Source organism: Zootoca vivipara, chromosome 3 (genome assembly GCF_963506605.1).
Source record: "Zootoca vivipara chromosome 3, rZooViv1.1, whole genome shotgun sequence".
Classification (NCBI taxonomy): domain Eukaryota; kingdom Metazoa; phylum Chordata; class Lepidosauria; order Squamata; family Lacertidae; genus Zootoca; species Zootoca vivipara.
This window is the reverse complement of record NC_083278.1, coordinates 64,572,748-64,595,062: the sequence shown is the minus strand read 5'-3', so window position 1 is coordinate 64,595,062 and position 22,315 is coordinate 64,572,748. Positions and strand designations below refer to the sequence as shown.

The 22,315-nt window shown below is 43.9% G+C and overlaps 1 protein-coding gene across 10 annotated transcripts in view; it reads left to right on the top strand.

The window, feature by feature from the left end:
• Positions 1–22,315, top strand: part of SYNE1 (spectrin repeat containing nuclear envelope protein 1) — a 293,499-nt gene that overhangs the window by 188,902 nt on the left and 82,282 nt on the right. For 5 of the 10 annotated variants that reach the window (XM_060272762.1, XM_060272761.1, XM_060272758.1 and 2 more), the window contains 15 exons: positions 1,977–2,174; positions 3,265–3,405; positions 9,333–9,500; positions 11,124–11,285; positions 11,491–11,685; positions 12,634–12,807; positions 14,935–15,126; positions 16,890–17,024; positions 17,528–17,634; positions 19,187–19,340; positions 19,556–19,687; positions 19,786–19,941; positions 20,289–20,498; positions 21,545–21,646; positions 21,822–21,941. In XM_060272762.1, the coding sequence (XP_060128745.1) occupies positions 1,977–2,174; positions 3,265–3,405; positions 9,333–9,500; positions 11,124–11,285; positions 11,491–11,685; positions 12,634–12,807; positions 14,935–15,126; positions 16,890–17,024; positions 17,528–17,634; positions 19,187–19,340; positions 19,556–19,687; positions 19,786–19,941; positions 20,289–20,498; positions 21,545–21,646; positions 21,822–21,941 (2,346 nt within the window). The remainder of the gene's footprint in view (positions 1–1,976; positions 2,175–3,264; positions 3,406–9,332; positions 9,501–11,123; positions 11,286–11,490; positions 11,686–12,633; positions 12,808–14,934; positions 15,127–16,889; positions 17,025–17,527; positions 17,635–19,186; positions 19,341–19,555; positions 19,688–19,785; positions 19,942–20,288; positions 20,499–21,544; positions 21,647–21,821; positions 21,942–22,315) is intronic. The other 5 variants (XM_060272764.1, XM_060272759.1, XM_060272756.1 and 2 more) reach the window with 3 other exon arrangements.

Sequence of the window (22,315 nt, the reverse complement as noted above, 5' to 3'; positions counted from 1 at the left end):
GTCCTCTATTTTGAAGGTCTGTCAGAGGATAGTCCTCTGTTTTTTAGGTGTTCTCTGTTTGAGGTCTTTCCAGTCCACATCTGATTTAAGAATAATTTGGATCCAGAATACCTGCACATTTGCATATCAGCTCATTCACTCAGATTAGTGAGGAGTTCTCTTAGTTGTCCCCCGTGTTACAGAGGTCTCAACTAGCAGTTGGGCATTTAGTGTAAACAGTTGCATCCTGTGGACCTCTCTTCCAGCAGCGATGTGGCAGGTTCCTCGCTTTTGACTTTAAGGTGTCTCTTGAAGGCTTTTATGCTATTTAATTAGCCAACCATTTTAATGATTATTTATATTGTGTTTCACTGTTTTTTGTGGTGTTGCACATTGCCCTGAAATTTTATGACATTGCATCATAGAAATGTTTTTATAAATAAATATATCTGTAATCATAAAAAGCATGTGCCCTTAAAATAGTGATGGAAAGACATCGATGGCATTTAAAAACAAACAAACAAACCAGTTTTAACAAGGAGAAACAGCAGAGATGGGTACAACACAGAAGCTAACACCCAAAAGCTAATATAGCAGAGTCTTTCTTGCTGTGGTTAAACTGTGTATCAAACTGCGCTCACCCTGCAGTGTCATCCCCTGCTTTCTCTATTCAAACCTCTGCCATTGTTTAAAACAGCCACTTTCCCCCGCTCAGTGATTCTCTATTGCTGTTTTAAACATCTGCTGTTTAAAATGGTCATGTTTTCCCTCTAAGTATTACTCCATCCTTTCTTTACTTCTGTCAATCACCTGATGTCAAATATAGCACCAGGTAACCTGTTTTCTTTTGCCAACACAGTTTGAAATCAAACTGCACAGGCAAAGACACAGATCTTTACAGGAGCTAACATCAGCTGCCTGTATTTTCAAAGCCCTGTGCCTTTGCAAACACTGCCATGATTTTCAGCACTTGCAAAAGCTCAGGTTTACAAGAGTCAGATATCAGCTAATTGTTGTCCCTTTCAAAGTGCTGTGCCTTTGCCATCAGAAACCATTGCTGTCCCTTCATACACATTTCTTATAAACCTGACTGGAAATATTTAGCTTATCCACCTGTAATGCCTTAGCTACACTCTTGTGCCATGGTGATATACATAATCTACAAAACTAGACTGATACAGCAATCAATAGTGTGTAATCTTAAGTGTGTAATTTTGCTGCTGCAGAGAGGGTCCAAGTGGAGCATTAGTACAAAATTAGCTAATTTATTCAGGAACACAATTTGGACCCAGTCCAAGCTGTGACTCTAAACAGGCAATTAAAAGAAAATAAATAACTTGCAGAGTGATATTGAAGTGGCAAGTGCAAGCTACTAGTTTATCACGGCTCCCAGCATTTTCGAACAAAGCAATAAGAAAGCTGCAGTGTTTGTTAATCCATGACAGCCTTGTGCATTAACTTCTCTGTTCATTGTATTCAGTCTGGTCAGAAATGAATGCTGCATGTTTTTTTAAACTTCAAGTCGTTGTATGACCTCATTTCCTTGGCATGCCTTATCTGGGGACTTTCAGCTCATTTTAGTATCTCATGGGAGGCAGACGAGAGTATTTCCCGTCTTCTTTTCAGCAGGATTTAATACAGAATTTGCTTATCCTCAGAAATGATAATGTGAGTTTACCAGACGCCCCTTCTGTCAGTGACAGGCAGGAAAGATTTTCCATTTTCACTGCATAGCTTTCTGTTCAGTGGTTTAGCTCTGCCTCTCTCTGTGTGTATGTAGCGCGATGCAGCCTGACATGTTTGTTTTCCACAATCAACATCCTGCTGTTCAGCCACTGCTGCTGCTGAGGTAGGGCTTCTGAAACACAGAGCTGTGATTTTATTGGCTGACCTTAGACAAGCAAGCCGGTCTTTCTCTAACGGAAGCAGAATTGCTGCTCCTTCTTACGGCCCCTGCATGCTGCATATGATTCTCAAGGAAGAAAATGTTTCCTCAGGAGCTGGCACAGAAGATCAAAGGCTACCAGGAGCAAATAGCATCTCTGAATTCCAAGTGCAAAATGCTAACAATGAAAGCCAAGCACGCCACTATGCTTCTAACAGTAACAGAAGTGGAAGGACTTTCAGAAGGAATGGAGGAGCTGGATTCAGAAGAGCTGCTCTCAGCACACTCAGCTCACCCCTCTGTAGTAATGGTAAGCAATATATGTATAATTTTGCTGTTTCCTGAGGCCACCAGTCATGTGCAATACTGGTTCCGACACTATTATGCAAAAGATTGCTACAGTTCATGTTGTTTCTTTGTTTTCATGAGGTGTCTGGGTGTTGCTGATTAGAATGCACTGGAGCTCAAATTTATGTAGCTGTGGTTATTCAGTTTTACAAACCAGCAATTACTGTTATGCTTGGGTGGCTTTTGGCAATTCAGCTTTTTAAACATGGATAATTCCTCGGAACCACCAAATAAAATCAACATTTATAAAATGACAAAAATTAGCTTCACTTTGTATCCCTAAGAGGTTATTATTATTATTATTATTATTATTATTATTATTATTTTCTGTTTTGTGCATTATCCTCCCTTAGTATACCTAAGCGAAGAACTGGAAGAGGGGGAAATTAAAATAATTACTGTATCTTACATATGCATGGAACTTTTTTTTTAAGTACACTGGATAGCAGTTGAAACATTGTTGGAATAAAGAATACATGGGAGGTGCTTTACTATTAAGTTGTATGTGTTTATTGCTTTTAGTATCTTTACATGTGGATCTGCTTTTCTTCTGCAACATTCCTCAGATATATTTTATCTAGTAGAAAGGTACATGTTCCCCTAGCTGAATGTTCCAATATTTTCCTGTGATAGCTCCTGCAACTATGGTGTATGTGGATAAGGTTAAATATGTTCTCAAAAATGCTGCCACTTAAATACTTCAGAACTAGAGTAAATAAACTTTCATTCTTTGTCTACATTATTAATACTGTTTTAGTTGGTATGATCAGATTCCAGGGAGGACAGGACTTCTAGATCTAATAGCTGTGCAAAAGAGAGAACTTGGGCAGGAACATTTTCTCATAGTAGGGTGAGGAAAACTGTGCCTGCCAAATAAAATTATCACACACAATTATTAAAGGTAATGGTGAATATTTTTTTCACCATGTAAGTACAGGCTCTTTAAACTATGGCCTGTTGGAACTCTATGCATATGACTGCATTAAATACAAATCATCCTTGTGGTGACTGAATGATCTTCTTGTCCTTTGGGATTGCATTTCCCATGGCAGATGACTGCTGGTCGCTGTCACACACTTCTGTCACCTGTTACTGAGGAGTCTGGGGAAGAGGGAACCAACAGTGAGATTTCTTCTCCACCTGCCTGTCGCTCTCCTTCACCTGTGGCTAATACAGATGCTTCTGTTAACCAGGTACCGGTATCTCCCCATTGGCTTTCATTCAATTGTGATGTCTGCGAATATGTGTGGTCCTCAGTGTGCAGTTTCTTATTTGTCCTGTCAGTTAAATTGGAAGTGTTTTCTCAAGGTTTAAAATGACATGAAACATTTGTTTAAATATTATTATTTAAAGTGAAACGACATGCTGTTCTTTAAAATATACATAATATGGTAAATGCGGTGAAGCATTAAAACTGTTAGCACATTTGAAATGCTAGGCAGGGTCCAGCATGGGTTCAAATTGGATGAGGGACCGCATGTTGAGATTACTGCATTGCAGAGGGCTAAGGGAGCGGGTGGCGCTGTGGTCTAAACCACTGAGCCTCTTGGGCTTGCCGATCAGAAGGTTGGTGGTTCAAATCCCTGTGATGGGGTGAGCTCCCGTTGCTCGGTCCCAGCTCCTGCCAACCTAGCAGTTTGAAAGCACACCAGGGCAAGTAGATAAATAGGTACTGTTGCAGCGGGAAGGTAAACAACATTTCTGTGCGCTCTGGCACTCATGACAGTGTCCTGTTGCTCCAGTAGCGGTTTAGTCATGCTGGCCACATGACCTCATAGTCTCATTTGACTGGACTTAACCTTCGGGGGGACCTTGACCTTTACCAATAGCAGGGGGTTGGACTAGATGATACTTGGGTTCCCTTTCAGCTCTACAATTCTCTGATACTGGAGATATGGATAAAAGAATGGGAGCATGCACAAGATTTTCAGCATTACAGGAGATCCTGACAAAACACAACTTTTATTGTCCCTTTATCTATCTGCATGTTTTCTGCTACTAGGTAGTTGCAACATAGCTGCCAAGTTTTCCCTTTTCTCGCGAGGAAGCCTATTCAGCATAATGGAATTTCTCTTTAAAAAAAAGGGATAACTTGGCAGCTATGAGTTGCAAAGATCTTCCATTGTTTTAATATTTCATTATTGATGGTGACTTTTGTAATTGTGAATTAAATTGTTTTCATTCCATTGCTTTATTTTCAACATGAGCTCTCTTTTCAGTGATTACAGTGCATAGCTCTATCAAATTGACACTGTAGGTGCCTTTGTTAATTAATGAGCATTCTGAAGCTGTTCGATATTTAATGGTGTAATGCAATGAATAAAAATAGAGATGCAGGATTTAAAAAAACCACACCTTGATGTCAAGCTTATCCAGTCAGATATTTTCTTCTCCCTGTTTCACTCCTTGATCTCAATGAAAAATAATGTGCTTTTCTTGCATATTCTCTCATAGATAGATAGATAGAGTTCCTCACATATTATATGCATCATAGCATAATTATGATATGGATATTATATACATTTTATGCATATCATAGTATGCAGTTACAGTACAGTATATACTACAAGTTTCCTAAAATAACCAGCACATAAACAGATGCTGCAAATAATAATAATAATAATAATAATAATAATAATAATAATAATAATTTATTAATTAATAAATAATAGATTATTATTTATACCCCTCCCATCTGGCTGGGTTTCCCCAGCCACTCTGGGTGCCCGCCAACCAAATATTAAAAACACAATACAGCTTTATATACATAATTATGTATTATAACATAATATTGCAGAAGTAAGGTATAGCATGAGGCTTGCCTCTTTCATATGAGATATATATGTAATTAATTCAACTGGGGGCTGCCAGTATATAATTTGTTGGAGCTTTTCTTAGAAATAAGGTGCTTGAGTTATAATTCAACAGAAGGTTCAATTCGGTTGTAGCTTGATCAGGTCAGAACTACCATTTCCCATGGATAAATGCATTTCAAACTGATTCCTCCTTCACTAGTAAAGAAGGGGAACAGAGCAGGAACAATTTATTCATTTCCTAATTATTATAAGCTAGTAGCAAGTACCTCTTGCTCCAAACAAAAGCAAAACACACCACTATTGTGATTCAACAAGGAAATTGATAGGTTAAAATAATAAGCAAAGCAAATGTAGGAAGTCACATAATGAGCCATCGACTTTGTAAAGTTTAGTTCCATTGCAAGTGTAAAATACAAGAACCTCAGGAATATATTTTTTTTGCAATGTATTTTGTAACATGGGAAATTAAGTAAGAAATATGCATTGGGCGGACCTAGAGTTTGAGTGAGTTAAAAATGCAAGTTTGTCAGATCAAAGAGGGCAGTCACGGTAGCAATGAGTAAGTAGCAGCACCTTTGTCTTTTTATTTTGCCTAAAGGTGAGAGTTGTAGTACCGTGTTTCTCATATTTTAAGGCATCCCCAAAAAATAAGCCATGACAGGATTTCTAAGGGTTGGTGAAAAATAAGACATACCCCGAAAATAAGCCATGTCGTGTAGCCCCGACCGAGCGAGAGGCGAAGGCGCGGGACCCAGCAGGAGCTCCCTGCCTGCTTCCCCGAGCCGTCGCGCATCGGGGGACAGAGCCGAAGATCGGCGGGCGCTCCTTGCTGGGCTTGACAAGCCCGGCAAACAGCGCCCGCCGATCTTCGGACCTGTGCTGTGTGACAGGCAGGGGTGGGGGGAAGCGGAGATCGTTCTCCGCTCTCCCCCCACCCCCGCCTGTCACCAAAGATCGGCGGGCGCTCCTTGCTGGGCTTGACAAGCCCGGCAAACAGCGCCCGCCGATCTTCGGACCTGTCCTGTGTGACAGGCGGGGGTGGGGGGGGAAGCGGAGATCGTTCTCCGCTCTCCCCCCACCCCCGCCTGTCACCAAAGATCGGCGGGCGCTGTTTGCTGGGCTTGACAAGCCCGGCAAACAGCGCCCGCCGATCTTCGGACCTGTCCTGTGTGACAGGCGGGGGTGGGGGGGAAAGCGGAGATCGTTCTCCGCTCTCCCCCCACCCCCGCCTGTCACCGAAGATCGGCGGGCGCTGTTTGCTGGGCTTGACAAGCCCGGCAAACAGCGCCCGCCGATCTTCGGCCCTGTGCTGTGTGACAGGCGGGGGTGGGGGAGAAGCGGATATCGTTCTCCGCTCTCCCCCCATCCCCGCCTGTCACCGAAGATCGGCGGGCGCTCCTAGCTGGGCTTGACAAGCCCGGCAAACAGCGCCCGCCGACCTGTGCTGTGTGACAGGCGGGGGTGGGGGGGAAGCGGAGATCGTTCTCCGCTCTCCGCCCACCCCCGCCTGTCACCGAAGATCGGCGGGCGCTGTTTGCTGGGCTTGACAAGCCCGGCAAACAGCGCCCGCCGATCTTCGGACCTGTCCTGTGTGACAGGCGGGGGTGGGGGGGAAGCGGAGATCGTGCTCCGCTCTCCCCCCACCCCCGCCTGTCACCAAAGATCGGCGGGCGCTGTTTGCTGGGCTTGACAAGCCCGGCAAACAGCGCCCGCCGATCTTCGGACCTGTCCTGTGTGACAGGCGGGGGTGGGGGGGAAGCGGAGATCGTGCTCCGCTCTCCCCCCACCCCCGCCTGTCACCAAAGATCGGCGGGCGCTGTTTGCTGGGCTTGACAAGCCCGGCAAACAGCGCCCGCCGACCTGTGCTGTGTGACAGGCGGGGGTGGGGGAGAAGCGGAGATCGTTCTCCGCTCTCCCCCCATCCCCGCCTGTCGCCGAAGATCGGCGGGCGCTCCTTGCTGGGCTTGACAAGCCCGGCAAACAGCGCCCGCCGATCTTCGGACCTGTCCTGTGTGACAGGCGGGGGTGGGGGGGAAGCGGAGATCGTTCTCCGCTCTCCGCCCACCCCCGCCTGTCACCGAAGATCGGCCGGCGCTGTTTGCTGGGCTTGACAAGCCCGGCAAACAGCGCCCGCCGATCTTCGGACCTGTCCTGTGTGACAGGCGGGGGTGGGGGGGGAAGCGGAGATCATTCTCCGCTCTCCCCCCACCCCCGCCTGTCACCAAAGATCGGCGGGCGCTCCTTGCTGGGCTTGACAAGCCCGGCAAACAGCGCCCGCCGATCTTCGGACCTGTCCTGTGTGATAGGCGGGGGTGGGGGGGAAGCGGAGATCGTTCTCCGCTCTCCCCCCACCCCCACCTGTCACCGAAGATCGGCGGGCGCTGTTTGCTGGGCTTGACAAGCCCGGCAAACAGCGCCCGCCGATCTTCGGACCAGTCCTGTGTGACAGGCGGGGGTGGGGGGGAAGCGGAGATCGTTCTCCGCTCTCCGCCCACCCCCACCTGTCACCGAAGATCGGCGGGCGCTGTTTGCCGGGCTTGACAAGCCCGGCAAACAGCGCCCGCCGATCTTCGGACCTGTCCTGTGTGACAGGCGGGGGTGGGGGGGAAGCGGAGATCGTTCTCCGCTCTCCCCCCACCCCCGCCTGTCACCGAAGATCGGCGGGCGCTGTTTGCTGGGCTTGACAAGCCCGGCAAACAGCGCCCGCCGATCTTCGGACCTGTCCTGTGTGACAGGCGGGGGTGGGGGGGGAAGCGGAGATCGTGCTCCGCTCTCCCCCCACCCCCGCCTGTCACCAAAGATCGGCGGGCGCTGTTTGCTGGGCTTGACAAGCCCGGCAAACAGCGCCCGCCGATCTTCGGACCTGTCCTGTGTGACAGGCGGGGGTGGGGGGGAAGCGGAGATCGTGCTCCGCTCTCCCCCCACCCCCGCCTGTCACCAAAGATCGGCGGGCGCTGTTTGCTGGGCTTGACAAGCCTGGCAAACAGCGCCCGCCGACCTGTGCTGTGTGACAGGCGGGGGTGGGGGAGAAGCGGAGATCATTCTCCGCTCTCCCCCCATCCCCGCCTGTCGCCGAAGATCGGCGGGCGCTCCTAGCTGGGCTTGACAAGCCCGGCAAACAGCGCCCGCCGACCTGTGCTGTGTGACAGGCGGGGGTGGGGGGGAAGCGGAGATCGTTCTCCGCTCTCCGCCCACCCCCGCCTGTCACCGAAGATCGGCCGGCGCTGTTTGCTGGGCTTGACAAGCCCGGCAAACAGCGCCCGCCGATCTTCGGACCTGTCCTGTGTGACAGGCGGGGGTGGGGGGGAAGCGGAGATCATTCTCCGCTCTCCCCCCACCCCCGCCTGTCACCAAAGATCGGCGGGCGCTCCTTGCTGGGCTTGACAAGCCCGGCAAACAGCGCCCGCCGATCTTCGGACCTGTCCTGTGTGATAGGCGGGGGTGGGGGGAAGCGGAGATCGTGCTCCGCTCTCCCCCCACCCCCGCCTGTCACCAAAGATCGGCGGGCGCTGTTTGCTGGGCTTGACAAGCCCGGCAAACAGCGCCCGCCGACCTGTGCTGTGTGACAGGCGGGGGTGGGGGAGAAGCGGAGATCGTTCTCCGCTCTCCCCCCATCCCCGCCTGTCACCGAAGATCGGCGGGCGCTCCTAGCTGGGCTTGACAAGCCCGGCAAACAGCGCCCGCCGACCTGTGCTGTGTGACAGGCGGGGGTGGGGGGGAAGCGGAGATCGTTCTCCGCTCTCCGCCCACCCCCGCCTGTCACCGAAGATCGGCGGGCGCTGTTTGCTGGGCTTGACAAGCCCGGCAAACAGCGCCCGCGTGCACTTTATTAAAAAATAAGACATCCCTCAAAAATAAGCCATGTCGTGTTTTTTTGAAGAAAAAATTAATATAAGACATGACTTATAATATGAGAAACACGGTAGGGTTGTAGTGATTGATCCACACAGCACTCTTACCTTCCAAGTAGCAGAATCGAGGAAGGAGGCTCTGCAGCCACTTGCTGCCTATATTGGTTATTACGGTAGATGGAGAGACCATCATTAGAAGAATTCATTATAAGACTAACAATGTATATTAAAGCTCACTGAGCTATGGCTTGTGAGCAGAGCTATGGGTGTTTTCTTAGAAAATTTACTTTAAAAAAAAGATAAAAACAACAATACATACAAATAATGATTGTAGAAGATAAGCCATAAATTTAAGCTGTGTAGAGCAACAACAGTAAACAAGAATAGACTGACATTTTCAAGAGTATTATGTCTTCAGTTTTGAAACTGCTGTATTGTGCTTCATGCTTGTAGGACATTGCTTATTACCAAGCCTTATCTGCTGAACAGTTACAGACAGAAGCTTCAAAGATTCATCCCAGCCCCTCATCCACTCAGGAATCCTCTGAGCCAGGGTTAGAATCTGCCACTAGTGCCAAGCTGGATGATTTACAACGTTCTTGGGAAACACTGAAGAATGTGGTAAGTCTCTTGGTGCAAGGAGGAAAAGGAGAGATGCTACTATAATTTTGTGTGTGGTTTAGGTGATTGTGTCAGAGTGGATTGTTTGCAAATATGTGCATGACCAGAGGGAGGGAGGGAGGGAGGGAGGGAGGGAGGGAGGGAGGGAGGGAGGGAGGGAACCAACTGGTGTGGTGGAATTTTAGCTGTAAGGAAGTTTCTGCGCAGAAAGTTCGAAGGTTTTAAGTAAGTTCATCAAGTATACCAAAGCCTCTGAAGGCACACATTATTTTTAAGTAGTGAGGCTAGATACAATTCGCTTCCATTATTGAAGCTCTGACTTCAGATAATTAAAAAATGTGGCTGCTCGATTTCCACCTCGGACTGGGTATTCTGATAATATCACAACTGTGCTGTGCCAACTGCAGTGGCTCCCTGGGTACTTGAAGGACTACCTGTCTCCATATGTACCCCCTCATACTTGAAGATCTTCAGGTGAGTACCTTTTTATGAGGTGAGGTAGGCAATTACCAAACAGCTGCCCTGGTGGTGGTGCCCCAATAGCGGAATGCTCTCCTTAGAGAGGTTTGCTGGCCACCCAACTGTTATTTTTCAGCACCAGATTTTTCCAAAGACTTGTAGATCTCGATCACTGCTGTAGACTGCTTTTGTAATCCTGTGACCTTTAAGTTTATTATGGGTGGTATTCAGTGAATGTGTCCTGTCAGCACAAGGATTTCCACTTGAACAGTGGTACTTGCCCTCTCTCCATCTCCGCATGGACCCCTAAATCTGTTGTAGGCATTCCCTCAGCACTGAGGAGCAGATTTAGAGATTTTGTGGGGTGTGCTCAAGAGGAGAAGGAGGAAAGTTCTGTTGTTGAAGAAGTTGGGATGCACCAGCTGGATACCACCCTATGTTTCATTCTTGTAAACTGCCCCAGGAATATGATTGAAGGGCAGTATAAAAACAGTATAATCCACAATTGACTCCCTCTTAGCTCTGGTATAGACTTTTTCAGTGCAGACATCCATGCCAACACATGGAGATAATGCCCATAACATGTTGAATGGCAGCAGTGTGGACTCAACTGCTTAACCCAGGAACCGTGTGCTGTACTTTTTTTTGCAAATTCATGTGTAAAACACAAACACATTTGTGCAAAGCTTTGTATCAATATGTCCATAGCAGCCAAATTGTTAACTGCATCAGAGATCATATGAAGCTCCAACTATAGGAAAATTATAGCATAAGGATGTGATTTGTAATTATAATAGATAAAATTTCAGACATAATTCACTCTTCTATGAGCAAACATTTCTATTTCTTCGACTCTCTCAGCCTCCTGCATCACAGCTACCCAATTCATCAGATCCCTGTGAGAGGGGGCAGGGTGGGGGCTGCTGAAAGGAAGAGAGGGCAGGGGTGCTTCCATGGGTGTTTCTTACTCATTATTTATAACTTTGCTTCCCTCCCTTTTTGGATTTTTTATGATGTTTTGTATATTATGTTCCATATATTGTGATACACTATACTCATATAGTATATCAATGCCAGTCTCTTCCTCTTTGTTAAATAAAGAAGTGTTTGTTGGTGTGTTTTTTTAAGAGTTGAATATCTAGTCACGGTTTACTTTACCTGTAGATTAGTGAAAAGCAACGTACCCTCTATGAGGCCCTTGAACGCCAGCAGAAGTATCAAGATTCCCTCCAGTCTACATCCACAAAAATGGAAGCCATTGAGGTGAAATTAAATGAAAGCCTGGGGATTGGGAAAAGTCCAGAGAGCCAAATGGCTGAACATCAGGTAAAAATAAATGAATGGCAAGATAAATTGTTTGCTTCTTGTTCACTTACATGTCTTTAGTCCTAAAATCCAAGTTCCTCGCACAGTTGTACTAACTACCCTGAAATTATATTGAAAATCTGTATTTTCTAGTTGTGTGATAATGTTTCCCACTCATTCACCCAATTTTATCCTGTTATTTCTTGAAAACAACAACCACCACTAGGCTTTGATGGATGAGATCCTAATGCTTCAGGATGAAATTGGTGAGCTTCAAACTTCATTAGCAGACGAGCTGGTGTCTGAACCACTAGATACAGATGCTGCTGACCAGTTGGCTCTACAATCTACGCTTACAGTCTTAGCAGAGAGGATGGCCACCATTAAGATGAAAGCTTCAGGGAAACGTCAGCTACTTGAGGTACAAAGATACTGAAAGGAAGTTTTCATCCTGACAAATTTATCAGTAGGACCTTCCATGGTCTTTCAAGTATTTCCAAGTGTCCCTACATTTCATTTGCTGCTGTAATATGTTTATCACTTGATGAGGGCCACAGAACTTGCATGTTACCTCACGTGGCACCAGTGCTTTTCAGTAAAGCCTATTCACACATTCAGCTGTATATCACTGAGTGCTGTTTAAACACATAGTAGGAACTTTATTTATGTGCATGCCTGTGTGAACTAATCCATCACATTACCTTACCTTGTGTGGATCTATAAGATGAACAAAATAGGTCAGATTCCTTCTGCACTGTTCTTTGAGTCTCTGGCCATGTTTCCAATTGTTTGATTAGCCTTTTACTCTAAGCTGCATTTATTTCCTCATTCATTTCTTAAATTATTCCTTTAATTTCCATTTTTGTATGTTAAGCTGCTCAGCACACATCACAGTGTTAAGAAAAATTGTAATCAAATTCTTAGTTCACCATCACCTGGACTCCCTTTAATTGAGTACATATGATAATCTGCTGTAGAGTTATACTTCCTTTCTGCTCTCAGCAGCCACTTTCTGTTACAAAATTCGTACACCACTATTCACATATATTAGGTTTCTATGAATCAAAACCTGTCCCTCGACAAATTAGGAGACAGTGCAGGCTTCCCCTGAAGAAAGGGAATGAGGTGATGATTTTAGCTGATCTGCCCCCTTTCCCCAGTGCCACCTCAAACGCTGTTTACGAAGGCCCCCCCCCCAACCCTCTGCCGCAACTTTTCAGGGGCTTGAGGAGAAAAGAACTGGCAAACTCTGCCATCTGCCCCTTTCCTTGAACTTGAGCAGCACTCCATGGAGGGTGGATCCAGCCCATCTATTTTTGTTCCTTTGAACTCAAAAGAATTGCAAATAATGGCCACATCTAATTACTAGGAGAAACTCAATGAGCAACTAGAAGAACAGCGGCAAGAGCAAGCTCTGCAAAGATATTGCACTGAAGCAGATGAACTTGACCACTGGCTCCTGAATACAAAAGCTACACTGGACACCTCATCGGTTACTGTTCAGGAACCCATGGATATGGATTCTCAGCTGGTTGACTGTCAGGTGAAATACCAACCATCATGTCTAAATATTACTTCTGATGCACCTATAGGGCTTTCTTGTGTATTTTTTAATTAAGACTCCTCACATGCATAGTACTCATGCTCATGTATTGAGCAGAAAACTTGTTTTTTTTTTTGCATTTACAGTGCATGTAGCACTTCCACATCTGGAAAGTGGAATGAGCAGTGCCTAAAGTAACCCAAGTGTTGGTTAAATAGACAGATGGCATTCAGAACTAGTTTGTGCAGCTTGCAAATTAGACACAGTCCTAATGTTTTAATCACTGGAACTTTTGAATACAAAATCTTGTGCTTTGGGCCTACTTTTTCAAATAGAGCATGTAAGTGTTCCCTATTCATTTTTAAAGAAATCAACAAATAATACTACTCTGTTATCCAAGCAGCATGCAGAAATAAAAGTGTTCCAGAATTCTTGAAGCTTTGTTACGTTCATCACAGACTCCTGTCTCATGTTCACTTGTTTAAATGAGATCACACTTAAGGACTGAGTTGCTCATTTCAGACATACCACTAAACTACGACTTTGTTTGTTTGTTTTTTTATAACAAAATTGGCTTACTGCTTAATTGTAGTAAAACTTCTAAGTTGGTTAATGCATTATTTGGGAACCTGTGGCTCTCAAAATGTTGTTGGACTACAACTCCCACCTTTCCTGATCACTGGCTTCCTTGGCTGATGGGAACTGTCTATAGCATCTGGAAGGCCACAGGTATCCCATTTCTTCCCTAACTGATGGTCTAGTGTTACATGAGTGAACAGAAGTGAGCTTTGAACTTCCATGGTCCCTCTCCTTACTCCTTCTCTACTGTAGCCACAGGAAAGATTGGAAATTTTGTTTTAAGTGTATCTCCTTTTTGTTTGCGTTTTTAACTTTTTTCTGTTTTTATTGTATATTGCTTAGAGATGATTTTGTAGAAGGCAATTAATAAATTAATTATCACAATCACCTTACATTTTAAACAAACTGGAGTTAATCTCTGACTGTGTTTTCATAGAATGCTAAACCATGGAACAAAATTGAGCAAAGCTTCTGACCCATGTGCTCCCCTTTCAGAACCCTGGCTTGTTGTTAGGTATATATAACAGATTGTGATTTAAACAAGTGAGCATGAGATATGAGTCTGTTATGAACTTAATGAAATTAGGTAGCAACATGCTTATATTCTTTAATGCCCTCTAAAACTGTTTTTTATTCATGTGTCTGATCCTATCTAAAACTCCACAGTTTTAGAGAAGAAGCCAAGCTACCATATGCATCTCAAATCTGAGGTAATATCAACACTACCACAGACACAGAAACCTAGTGAGAATGACAATTTTGACAATAAAGATTTTAAAAATAGATTGGTTTGCCATTTTAAACCAATCCTTAAGTTTCTACGTTTCCTCCTTCTGACTTAATTGTCATCAGATTAAATAGCTGAGGGCAATTAAATCAAAGTCTTTAAACTTGTTGTCAGAATATTGTCCCCGTTTTGGTATGCTGTGAAAGTACTTACCTGCATTTCAAAATAAACATGCCAGAGATTTGTCACTAGAGAGAGATAAGTCTCTTTCTAGACTAAAGAAGATTATGTGGAGGATCTTAGGGCCATTCATGCACCAATCAGAAAGATCCACAGTAAGTGGAGAAGCTTATCAACACAATCAGAGCAATGAAAGGAGGGAAGGGAGAGGAGGGCAGAAAAAGGGATCTCCCTGCATACAACAGGCAGAAGTGACAAAACAAGGAGAAGAGAGCAACCATAATCTGCTAATTGCCGTTATCTTGGGGTCATAGGTTCTGACATACTGATGCAGTAAAAGACTAGAAGAGCATTTAAGCATCTAAATATCACTGAAATGCAAGCAAATGTCTGTGCTACGAAAAAATCTTTGCTTTCAGACAATGCAGACTCTTGTGTTTTGGATGTTTCTTGTATGTAAAAATAAAAGCCAGAGCTTTGGGAAATGCAGAATATTGGAAGCACATTTGTGAAGGCTCTGTGGAAAACTCTGTGGAGCAGCAATGCAAATCTGCCTTGCTCTTAGCTTGGATGAGGATGAGGTAGGCCCTTGCGGATGCTGCAACATGTATGAATTTGCTTCCTTGTTTCTGCTGCTTCAGAACATGCTTGTGGAAATTGAGCAGAAGGTAGTGGCTCTGTCTGAGCTGTCTGTACATAACGAAAACCTCCTCATGGAAGGAAAAGCTCATACCAAGGACGAGGCAGAGCAGCTGGCAATAAAGCTCCGAACCCTAAAGGGAAGCCTTTTGGAGTTGCAGAGAGTCCTCCACGACAAGCAGATCACCATCCAAGTAAGGAGCTCTTCCTAATTGGCTTTAAGGGGGAGGGTTTGGGTTTGCATTTTTTCCTTCTGTGGGTTGGGGAAAATTTGAAAAAGAAGAAGCTGGCATTATTATACACCTAGCAGTAATTAAATGCAGGTCAGTTAGAATTGACCCCGTCAAGTTACAATTTAATTTCCTTATTAGCACCTTTAGGGAGAGCTAAATTTATTAAAGCCTGCTCCCTATCTTTGTCTTCTTCTTTGCCATTGTTCAATTGGAAATTGCTTGAATTGGAGCCTATATTTGTTTGTGTTCAGAGACTGGGATTTGTAGCCTTGTTTGTCCCTTGCCCTGTGCCCCCAAAGCACTTTTAAAAATGTTGCAAGCTTAGTTATTAAATTAAATCAGTTCATTCAGATATCTCCTAGACAGGAGAAAGAGGCAAATGCTTTTAAAAAACAACAGTTGTGCACCATCATTTTGCGTATGACACTTGTAAGCAGAATACTATTTCCAGCAGCAAAGTTATTTCAGTGGGTAAGGTGCATGCATTTATTTTAGAGTATGAGACAAATTTGACATTAAAAGATCTGTGCCTTTTATTTCATGATAACTCTGGCTGTAATTCCCCCAAAAGAATCCTTTACTCACATGCACCAACATACATGTGTGCATCCACATTTTTTCCTGGCAGCGTTTTCTCACATTAGGGTATATTTCTAATGCTGCCATCAGCTTCAAATGATGTGGAAGCAGCAGTGAGCCTTGGGGGTAGGGTAGGGTGCAGGCAATTCCTATGCTTGACCAGAACCTACCATGTAGCTTTTTGGATCAGGACCCTAATATTCAACTTAAATATTTGTTAGGCTAACTTAGTGTATTAAGAACTACACGCAAGTTCTTAAAGTATTATTATCTGCCTCTGAGATTCAGTTTTCCTGCTGTACGTATCCATATAACATTCTCTGGAGCAATATTTGAAGATGGTGAAGCCAACTTTTTTATATGAAATTGCTGAAAGAGCAGCTCATTCATAGCCTTTAGCAAACCACAGAAAGGGATAACTTCCTCCCTGATCCATTTGAATGTTATCTCCCTACATGATGTAATAACAAACCGAAACCTCTTTGTAAGCATGTGATTCCCTACTTACGTATAATTCTTCTTTGCATGTTAAGGGCATAAGGAATTCTCTGGGGATTAGTGACCAGAGACTTGAGCAGTACTTGAGAAATGGCACACCTATCTGATCACTATTCCTGAAGCAGGATAGCGTACCTGTGTCATTAATCACATGGCAGATGAAACTGAAAATTAAAATGTAGGGGTGCTTTTTCTTAACCCCCAAACTGTTCTACATTATAGTTCGGCAAACACATGTTGCCTGGAATATTGACCTTGAAGAGGTCAAGCAGTAGCTTTTCTGTAATCTGCAGCTATACATAGCTCTGGAGAATAGTAAAGGGAAAACGTGCTGAAGAGAGTGACACAAATCAAATTGGAATCTAAATGGCACAGGGTAGACACTTAACATCAGCAGTACAGTATTCAGAAACCAGTTAGTGAACATTTAAGTTTCTCATATCGCAGTTCAGATGGAAGGCCACATAAGCTTTCCTTACAGTACCAGAATCACATTAAAGCAGGACTTAAATTTGGACCTGAACGATCTCTTGAAGAAGTAGGAGACTCCAAATCCAGACCTGAGATTGACAATCCCATCTCCCTAAATTCATATTCCGCTTGTATTCCTCCTCCACCCTCTCATTCATTCATTCATTCATTTAAAGCAGGGTACTACACAGGAAAAGGAGGAGTGTGAGCCAGATCTAGCTACTTCTCAAGGTCCCAGTGTCCAAGAATGGCTGCTTCAGGCACGGACAACCCGTTCACAACAGCAGCAGAGCAGCCTGCAGAGACAAAAAGTGAGTGTAATTAGTTACTACAAATCCTAAACCTGTTTAAATGCAGTGAACCATTCATTTGAATTGTGTATACTTCACATTTGCAGATGTCCACATTCTGTGTGTGTGTGGGGGGGGCTAGCAGGAGAGCTCTGCAACTTTGGGAGTACAGCCCCACTTCCCATTAATAGCACAACACCCCTTCATGAAGGGAACCGTGACCCCTTGTGGTCTTTGGGAGTTGTGTTCACTGATTGCTCCCATCACATGCACTTTGACCCTTTCTGTGATTGTTTAAGGGATGAGTAAACTATGTTTCAGCTCAGTTTAGGAGTAGCCCTTTGTCTGTGGAGGAATGAAGATGCAAGGAAGCATTATAACTGTGGCCAGTCTGATCTGAAATCTTGGTTGTTTTCATTCATTTTCCTGTATGCCTAAAATGCATTCTAGAAGTTGTACTGTATTTGGTATTCCTAAATAGTAAACAGGATGCTGTTCAGCCAATTGTGCTTGATTCTTTTCAGGAGTTAGAGAAAGAGCTAGCAGAGCAGAAGAACCTACTTCGCTCTGTGGCAAGTCGTGGAGAGGAAATTCTAACGCAGCAATCTGCTTCAGAAAACTCTCATATTCGGTGAGGCTAGATCCTGTTCAATAGCTTTGTGTTGTTTGATCATGCCAGTGTGTGCTCATACCTTCGTGTGTTATTTGTGTTTTAATGTAAATGAAATCTGAAAAACAGTTTACATTTAAAATAAGATTCTCAGAATTTATTCAAGATTTTGACAACTGCTGGCTAAATCATAGCAGTGTATTGTTGTTTTTACCTAATAAGTCTAAACATTTTTTTTAAAAAAAGTTCCAAGTAAGATAAGCAGAGGGTCAAAAAAGCCTGCCAGCACAAGGCCTTGTTAGAAAGAGGCGCATTAACTCATAATACACAACTTGCAGTTTTCTTATGAAAGGTACCTAAAGTTTATTCCTATACTTAATATGAATTTAATTAATTTTTGGTGTATCTAATTTTTAAAAACTTTGGAAGGGTTAAATATGTAAAGAATTAAATGCTTACTTAATGCAGTGCCTCAAAAATCATACCCACCAATCAGGGATGCCGGTGGCTACCCTCGAGTGACGACGCTCCACACCATTGTGTCTTTAAGACTTTTATTGGTACATACTTATTTACAGTGCAAGAGATAAGAGAGACATAACTGTTCAGTCTTCATCAGAATCTTGCAATGGCACTTTCCGGTTATGCGCCCAGCAAAGTAGTTTGGGGACCCCAAAGCGCCGCCCCTTGCTCCTACGGGAGCTGGCACGCCTCAAATCAGGCGTTGGGGGAAAAGGGCGCCTGTCCGATGCTCCGATGCTGGCCATTTCCTGTATAGGAGCTCCAGGCTGCAGTCACAGCTCTTGTATGCTGCTGGAGCCCTGTACCGACCTGCTCACTTCCTCCTGCCCTTCACTGGATCCGCTGCTGGAGCTCTAACTGGTTGAGGAGCTGGACTTTATGATGGTGGGCTGTTCTCTGTAACTCCGCCCCCTTACAGAAATGTTACTGATTTCAGCAATGATGAGGCTTCCTAGTTTTAGTGCATAAATACTATGAGTACTTCAGATTTCTATGAAATCCTTAATACAGCCCAGTTAAAGTGTTCTGGAAGTGTAGGAGACCTGCCACCAGCACCACAGCCAGGCAGGACTTCATACGCAGTCACTGGGTGCAAGTCACCTCTACTTGCATCCACTCTTAACTTGTATAATCTCAGTGGTTTACATAACTTTCATGACTGACCCTTCATATCAGGTGTGGAATGACTGTTACTCTACTGTACTCATGTATACTCTCCTCATCAAAATATGAGGAGAGTATACATGAGTACAGTGGTACCTTGGGTTACGAACGCGATCCGTTCCGGGTCGCAGTTCGTAACCCGAAAAGTTCGTAACCCGAAAAGGGCCCGAACCGCCATTTTGCGCATGCGCAAAGCGCTATTTTCGCGCTTTGCGCGTGCACGCACGCGCGGCAAAAATACTTCCGGGTTTGCGAAGTTCGTAACCCGGGTTGTTCGTAACCCGAGGTGTTCGCAACCCGAGGTACGACTGTACAGTAGAGTAACAGTCATTCCAGAAATATTGCAGTTTCAGGATTGCTAATTCATATTTGCCTTTTCCATCAACAGGAAGCCTGATGTATTAACAGAGGAACTAAGTTTAGAGGGAGAAAAACCATCAGCTGAAGATCAAATGAAAATGAAGTGGGAAAGCCTCTATCAAGAATTCAGCATTAAGCATAGGCTGCTACAGAATGCTCTGGAACAAGAACAAGAGCAGCCGGTAGGCTTTCTTTCAAAACTGTTGTTTTCAGCACTCTTTACAGAAAAAGAAAATGGTAAAATCTACAACCCAGTAATGTCTTTTTCTCAGAATGTAAATTGAAAAAGGAACAGTTTAAATCAAAGCCCTACTAACCAAATAAAGAGAATAAAAGCATCATTTACATTTTTGTCATGTCTGAAAATCGTCATCATTACCTTTTCCTTCCTTCACAGCTCTACAGTAGACCAAACCGACTTATATCTGGCATGCCAGTGTACAAACAAGAAGGGCAATCTCAAGATAAACCATCAGCTGCATCTTTATTGGTTGGTTTGAATGAGGCTTTTGAAGACGCTTCTTCCCAGGTAGGATATTTGATTATGTTCACTTTTTGGGGGGTAAAGTGCAGTATATATTACTATACTAACGGACCTGCCTCTCTCTTTTGTGGTCCCTTATTCAGCCTGGAGGTGTGGAGAAGGAGAGCCTGCACTTTGAGCAGAAGTTGTACAGTGGTGTTTCAGCCACTTCTTCTTGGCTAGATGGTGTTGAAGAGCACTTGTTTGTTGCCACAGCCCTGTTGCCCGAAGTAACAGAAGCTTGTCTTTATAACCAGGAAGTATGTAGTCCTAGAATTGCCATCTTATTTATTATTTAAATATCTCTCTCACTTTTCATGAATTAATGATCCCAGGGCATGAAACATAATAAATTAAAAGACAAGCAATAAAACCAATTCAATGACTTAAAATACCAGATAAAATACCGGTATACTATGTACAGTAATTGTATATCGTATATATGTAATTCGGGGTTGTTCCCTATAAAGGCTTGGTTGAAGAGAGATGTTCTTACCTGGTGATGAAACATAAATAGTGATGGCTCCAACCATCATGGAAAAGGTTTTATCTTGTGCCACTGCATATATTTTCAAGTGTTGTTTGGTTTTATTCACATATACTCCAGGCTCTGGCTAAAGATATCAAGGAGATGACAGAAAAAATGGATAAGAACAAGAATTTGTTTTCTCACATATTTCCTGACAATGCTGACAATAGAGATGTTATAGAAGACACCTTGGATTGTTTTCTAAGGAGACTAATGTTAATGGAGACACTGGTAAACCAAAGATGTCATCAGATGAAAGAGAGACTCCAGCATATTCTGAGTTTTCAGGTAAAGTTTCCCTTAACTTCTTAATGATTCCCCCCCCCCTTCAGATTTTTTTTCTGAACAGGAACATCATAGAAACAACAAAAGATCACAAAGCAGTGAGTTAGCTTTTGAGTTCCAGAGAACTCTTCCTTGGGCTAAATAGAATGCATATAAGATATAGAAAAATGATTTTGAGAATATGCAATCAGCACATGTGTCAACAAATACTGAATAATAAAACAGATAAAACTGACATCATTTATCATGATCAGTGTTCAATAAACAAACAAAGGAAGGAAAGTGAGTGAGAAAAAAACATTGCTGGTTGAGGATAAAGGCCATGTTGGGGAAAAGAGTCCAGCATTGCAGAGGGTTAGGTTGGGATAAATGACCTTTGTGGCCACTTCCAGCTCTACAGTTCTGTGATTCTGTGACTGCTCAAGCTATGACATAACCCATGCCTGAACTGTAGCATCAGTGTATTTGAACAATGTAGAAATGGGTAGGCAAACTAAGGCCTGGGGGCTGGATCCGACCCAATCGCTTTCTAAATCCAGCCCACGGACAGTCTGGGAATCAGCGTGTTTTTGCAAGAGTAGAATGTGTCCTTTTATTTAAAATGCACCTCTGGGTTATTTGTGGGGCTTAGGAATTCGTTCATATATATTTTTTCCAAAACATAGTCTAGTCCCCCACAAGGTCTGAGGGACAGTGGACTGGCCCCCTGCTGAAAAAGTTTGCTGATCCCCGGTGTAGAACTAGAAGCCCTCTAGTTACTATGAGTAGTAGAGCTGCAAGCTAACTGCCTCACATCACGAATGAAAGAGGCTGACACTGGATTGCTCCAAATTATGGTTAACATCAGTGCTTTTTTTCTGGGGGGGTGTGTGTGCAGGGGTACCCATACCCCTAAAATTTTTGTGAATCTGAGTTTGGCCTTGTTGAGAGGCAGTATTTCAATATGGGTAGGAAAATTGGAAGACCCCCTAAACATTTTTTTAGAAAAAAAGCACTGGCTAACATTCTACCATTTTGAAAATCTCACATAAAATTTTCTTCACTGACAGAATGACCTGAAACTGATGTTCACATCACTGGCTGATAACAAGTATATAGCCTTGCAGAAACTAGCTGAAGCAATCGAACGCCCTGAAACAGAACAAATGCAGGTACTGCCCTGTTTCTGTTACTAACCATGGAGAGGGGAAATATATATTATCTAATCTAAAAGTAAAAAACTTTGCTGGGCAGCCTTAACACCTTTGTTGAGTTTCTGTCTCTGACATCATGCATCACTGTTGTTGTGACGCTGGAGATTCAGTGTCATAATCCTTTCTTATACAGGCTATTCAACAAGCAGAAGATGGACTGAAAGAATTAGATGCAGCAATCAGTGAGTTAAAGAAACGTGGGGATAAACTGCAGATTGACCAATCTTCCATGCAAGAGCTAACAAAACTTCAGGTACATAACCTATTTTTAAGAACTTTGTAACTTTGTTCTTGAAAAATGGTTAGCACTAAATTATTTGTAAGTAATGAGTAATTATTATTTATAGGTAATATTAACATAAATCATAGCATATATACATATAATCCCAGCAGAGGCGCAAAGTTGCGCCCAACATTGGAAGGGTCCATTGCGCACACGTGACATCACACGTGACACGCGTTGGGAGGAAGCCACTGCTGTGAGGCCCGCTGCCACAAGGCCTGCCATGGTCTGCCACCCTTGTGAGGCCCAGCCCCTCAAGATTGTGGGGGCTCAGCCCCATCCCAACAGACTTGGGGGAGAGGTGCTGGAGACACCTAAGCCCTACAGAGTTGGTGCCCATGGAT